The sequence below is a fragment of the Cannabis sativa genome, chromosome 4 (assembly GCF_029168945.1).
Source record: "Cannabis sativa cultivar Pink pepper isolate KNU-18-1 chromosome 4, ASM2916894v1, whole genome shotgun sequence".
Classification (NCBI taxonomy): domain Eukaryota; kingdom Viridiplantae; phylum Streptophyta; class Magnoliopsida; order Rosales; family Cannabaceae; genus Cannabis; species Cannabis sativa.
The window spans coordinates 47,810,336-47,815,427 of NC_083604.1; the positions used below are offsets into that span (position 1 = coordinate 47,810,336).

Here is a 5,092-nt window from a genome sequence, read left to right on the forward strand (position 1 = left end):
GAGAGAGAGAGAGAGAGAGAGAGAGAGAGGAGATGAACAGACGAAAGAAAAGAAAAAAAAGAAAGAAAAAGAAAAAGAAAAAGAAAGAAAGGGAAAAAAGAAAGCAAAAAAAAAAAGAAAAATTATTTTTTATTTATAATTTTTTTTAATTTCAAATTAATTTTTTTTAATTTTTTAATTTTTTTAAATAATTTTTTACGTGAACCAATAAAATTGTGCCACGTGTACACTGTGTCCAGTCTAACATGACACTTAACACCTAAAATGGACAAAATATTAAATTGCTAACAAAACACGAGTATTAAGAGTTTTATCACACAAATTTAAGTTTTGGGGGTTAAATAAAACCAAAATAAAACTTTTAGAGGTTTTGTCGCTATTTACCCATTATTTTATTATATATTTATGATATATATTTAATTATATATGATATATTATTTTATTATTCGTCTTTATTTTTTTGCTAGGAATTATTTATTTTTTATTTATTATTGTATTTTTTTATTTTAATTTAATTTTTTTTTAAAAAAAAGAATAAAAAAGAAATAAATAAAATAGTTCAGTCTACTCTTAAACCAAATACAGAATTACGTTCAGCATAATCCAATCTTGTCCAGTCCTGTCCAATCAAGTCATTTTCAGTCCAATCTCGTGTTTCAAACAGACCCTTCACACTCTATCTTTCTCCCATTTTACTCTCTCGCACAATCGCTCCCTTGCTCTTTCCCTCTTTCTCATGAAATCTCAGCCCAACTCGGGTTATTAGACTTTCCTAGTTTACCCTTAAGTCGGTTAAGTTAGTTTATGATTACACTTCAGTCGGTTATGTTAGTTAGTCCTGCTGTGTTTTATTAACTTGTATATAAAAGGCATTTTCTCATTTGTAACCATTCAGTTCTAACAATCAATAAAAAAACATAATTCTTTTTTCTCTGCTTTCTGCTCTAATATGGTATCAGATGAATAACAACCCTCATCTTCAAGCTTCAACCTGAATATTCAATCAACAATGGTGAGAACTCGTGCTACATCTTCGGCTACTACCACAGATCAAGATCCTGATCCTGTGATCGATGCCTCCACAGCTCCGCCACCACAACAACAACCTGCAACTAATCCCAATCGAGTTGACATCCCAGCTCCAAGTTCGAATCAAGAACTCAACAATCGGCCTGCATATGAAGATATTCGATCCCCATATTTTCTCAGCACAGCAGACCACCCCGGTCTTGCACTTGCAACTCCAATCCTCACTGACAAGAATTTTCAGTCATGGAAACGCGATTTTCGACTCTCAATCGGTGCCAGGAACAAAACTCCCTTCCTCGATGGATCACTTCCTCAGCCTCCTGCTCATGACCAATTACACGGTTCTTGGGTTCGTTGCAATCAAATGGTTATGTCCTGGATTCTCCATTCAGTTTCCCCATAAATCAAGAGCAGCATCATGTATCTTGATACTGCTGCTGAAATGTGGAATGTTCTAAATAACCGATTCAACCAAGGAAATGGTCCAAGAATCTTTGAGCTCAATGAAAATCTCACATACCTTCATCAAGGTGATGATTCTGTCAGCACTTACTTCACCAAACTCACTGCAATTTGGGATGAAATCAACCAGTTAAGGCCAAGATTCCCATGCACTTGTGCTGCTGCTGCACAAGCACAACACCACCAAAATCATGATCAAGTCCTTCAGTTTCTCAAAGGACTCAATGAATCATATCATGCAGTTCGTGATCAGGTACTTCTCATTGACCCTTGTCCTTCTCTTAATAAAGTTTTTTCCATGATAATTCATCAAGAAAGACAACGATCTCTGGGCACTCGAACTATTCCCACCATTGCTGCTGTAACATCGAACTCTGCCCCCAATTCTGTACCTGATCCATCCCCTGCTGCAAACCAAACATCAAGAAACAAAAGGCCTCGCCCACACTGTACTCACTGCCAAAAACCAGGGCACTACAAAGATAAGTGCTACTTCTTACATGGTTTCCCACCTGGTTATGGCACTAGAAAACCTGCTGATAACAACAACAGGAAACAAGAAACTGGTTCTACCAGTCGAAACCAACCTCAAACATCTCAAGTCTCCACTACTGATTGCTCTACAAATCAACTCACTTCCGCACAATGTCAACAATTGATTTCCATGCTCACTCAGCAACTAAATCCCACACCAGATGCCTCCACTTCAGATGCACCAATTGCAAATCAATTTTCTGGTAAATTCAATACCCGATCTCCTTTCAATTGGATTATTGACAGTGGTGCTACACACCACGTTTGTTGCAACTTACAATGTTTTTCTTCCATAACACCTAATTTTAATACCAAATATGTCACATTACCAAATGGCTCCCAAGTAAAAATCGAGAATACTGGTACTGTTGTAATCAATAAACACATTACTTTAACAAATGTTCTTTTTGTTCCCCAATTTAGATACAATCTTTTATCTGTTAGTTATCTCTTAAATAACAGTCCTTATGTCATAAAATTCGATGCTAACAACTGTTACATCCAGGAGCATTCTCAGATTTTGAAGATTGGGACAGCTAATCAACATGGCAATCTCTACTATTTGCAGCAAGATTCACCTTCTGCAACACCTTTTAAATCAATTTCTTGTAATATCAATATCAATACAAACCAATGGCATACACGCCTTGGTCATCCATATGTACTTGTTACAAATAAACTCAATAAACAAATGAATTTTCACAATGATATTACTCATTCTTTTCATTGTCCTGTATGCCAATTAGCTAAGCAAAAGAAATTGCCATTTCAGTCCAACAACAATTTTTCAAATGACATATTTGATCTCATTCATATGGACATTTGGGGACCTTATCCCACAACATCAATTGAAGGATATAAATATTTCCTAACAATCGTAGATGACCATTCACGATATACTTGGACATACTTTCTTCGAGCCAAGTCTGATGCTCCACAAATCATACACAACTTCATCAATTATGTCAATGTTCAGTTCAAAACTAATATAAAATCAATCCTAACTGACAATGCTAAAGAATTGAAACTCACTCAATTCTATACCAGCAAAGGAATAATCAATTTTAATGCTTGCGTGGGTAGACCACAACAAAATTCAGTGGTTGAACGAAAACATCAACACATACTTAATGTGGCTCGTGCTTTAGCTTTTCAGTCTAACCTCCCCTTAGTTTACTGGACTCAACTAGTTCATACGGCTGTTTATCTAATAAATAGAATTCCATCAATCATTCTCAAAGATAAAACACCATTCAAACTTCTTTATCATAAGCCACCTAAGTATGATCACCTCCGAAACTATGGATGTCTAACCTATGCTTCCCATATCAATATCTCTCACAAACTTGCTCCTCGTGCCAGAGCAAGTATCTTCATAGGTTACCCGGAACATATGAAAGCATACACCTTGCTTGACTTACAAAGCAAACAAATCTTTCATTCAAGGGATGTTGTCTTCTATGAAAGCATTTTTCCCTTACAAAACAACCAAAATAATCACAACATCAGCAATTTTTTTTCATAATCCCTCACCACATTTTGTTGACACAACCACTCTTCCTACTCAAGACCCAAAGCAAACTGTAGAAAATATCACTACAGTACCACGACATGTTACAGAAAATAACAACCCATATATTCCACCCCAACCACAATCCAAAACCCCACCAAAAACAAAAACAGGGAGAAAAATTAAAAAGCCAACATATCTACAAGCTTACTCTTGTAATTCCACTACATATCCCCTTGCCAACTATCTCTCATATACAAAATTCTCAAAACTTTTTACTGCTGCATTACTTGCTACAGCCCAATGCACAGAACCTACATCCTATGCCGAAGCCTCAAAACACAAAATATGGAACAATGCTATGGATGTGGAAATAGATGCATTAGAGAAAAATCACACTTGGATTGTAGTTCCTCTCCCACCTGGTCAACATGTAATAGGAAACAAATGGGTATATCGCATCAAATATAACCCAGACGGCACAACAGAAAGATTCAAAGCACGGTTAGTAGCCAAAGGCTACAACCAGCAACAAGGGATAGATTTCTTTGACACCTATGCTCCTGTAGCTAAATTCAATACCTTAAAATTGCTCTTTGCTTTAGCAACCATCAAAAATTGGCACCTCCATCACATGGACATAAACAATTCCTTCCTTCATGGAGATTTACATGAGGAAGTCTATATGAAACTCCCTCAAGGATACACTCCCAAAGGAGTGATTCCCAAAAATGCTGTTTGCAAATTACAAAAGAGCTTGTATGGCCTTAAACAAGCATCTCGTCAATGGTATGCTAAACTCAGCAATACCCTTATCAATCAAGGCTTCAAACAATCTCAAAATGATCACTCATTGTTCATCAAACATCAATCTGGCACCTTCCTTGCACTACTCATCTATGTAGATGACATAATAGTTGCAACAAACAACATGACTGCCTTAAACAATTTCATTTCAACACTTGATGCTCAATTCAAACTTAAAGATTTAGGCAGCCTCCATTTCTTTCTCGACCTTGAGATTGCCTGAAACAACAATGGTATCTCTGTTACACAAAGACCATTCACAGTTCAATTCTTACAAGAAACTGGAACGCTTGGCACAAAACCCGTTTCCACTCCAATGGAACCCAACACTAAACTCAGCCAAGACAATGGTCCACTCTTGGAAAATCCAACACAATACCGCAGCCTCATTGGCAGATTACTTTATCTCACCATCACCAGGCCCGACATCAGCTTCACCGTAAACAAACTTAGTCAATATCTCCAAGCTCCTCGACAACCTCATATGAATGCTGCCATCCGTGTACTTCAATACATTAAAGGAACCCCAGGTCAAGGATTCTACTTCCATGCATCTTCCAACAACAATCTTACATTACAAGCCTTCACGGATGCGGATTGGGGCGCCTGCCTCGATACTCGAAGGTCTATAACTGGCTATTGCATATTCCTTGGCAAATCCCTCATATCTTGGAAGTCCAAAAAGCAGCAAACCGTGTCGAGATCCTCCGCTGAAGCTGAATACCGAGCCATGGCAAACACCACTTGTGA

General features: G+C 37.3%; 1 protein-coding gene across 1 annotated transcript; it reads left to right on the forward strand.

Moving 5' to 3' along the window:
* The first annotated feature begins 1,447 nt into the window (after nt 1-1,447).
* On the forward strand, nt 1,448-2,678 carry LOC133036962 (uncharacterized). Its single transcript, XM_061113747.1, has 2 exons — nt 1,448-2,228; nt 2,543-2,678. The coding sequence occupies exons 1-2, from the start codon at nt 1,448-1,450 to the stop codon at nt 2,563-2,565; spliced, it is 804 nt and encodes a 267-aa protein (XP_060969730.1). The 3' UTR covers nt 2,566-2,678.
* Nucleotides 2,679-5,092: the final 2,414 nt, after the last annotated feature.

What these genes read in the sequence shown, in the direction of transcription:
- LOC133036962 (XM_061113747.1), top strand. Translation starts at nt 1,448, where the DNA reads ATGTATCTTGATACTGCTGCTGAAATGTGGAATGTTCTAAATAACCGA. An exon ending in AATTGCAAATCAATTTTCTG is followed by an intron (nt 2,229 to 2,542) that starts GTAAATTCAATA and finishes GAGCATTCTCAG; the next exon opens with ATTTTGAAGATTGGGACAGC.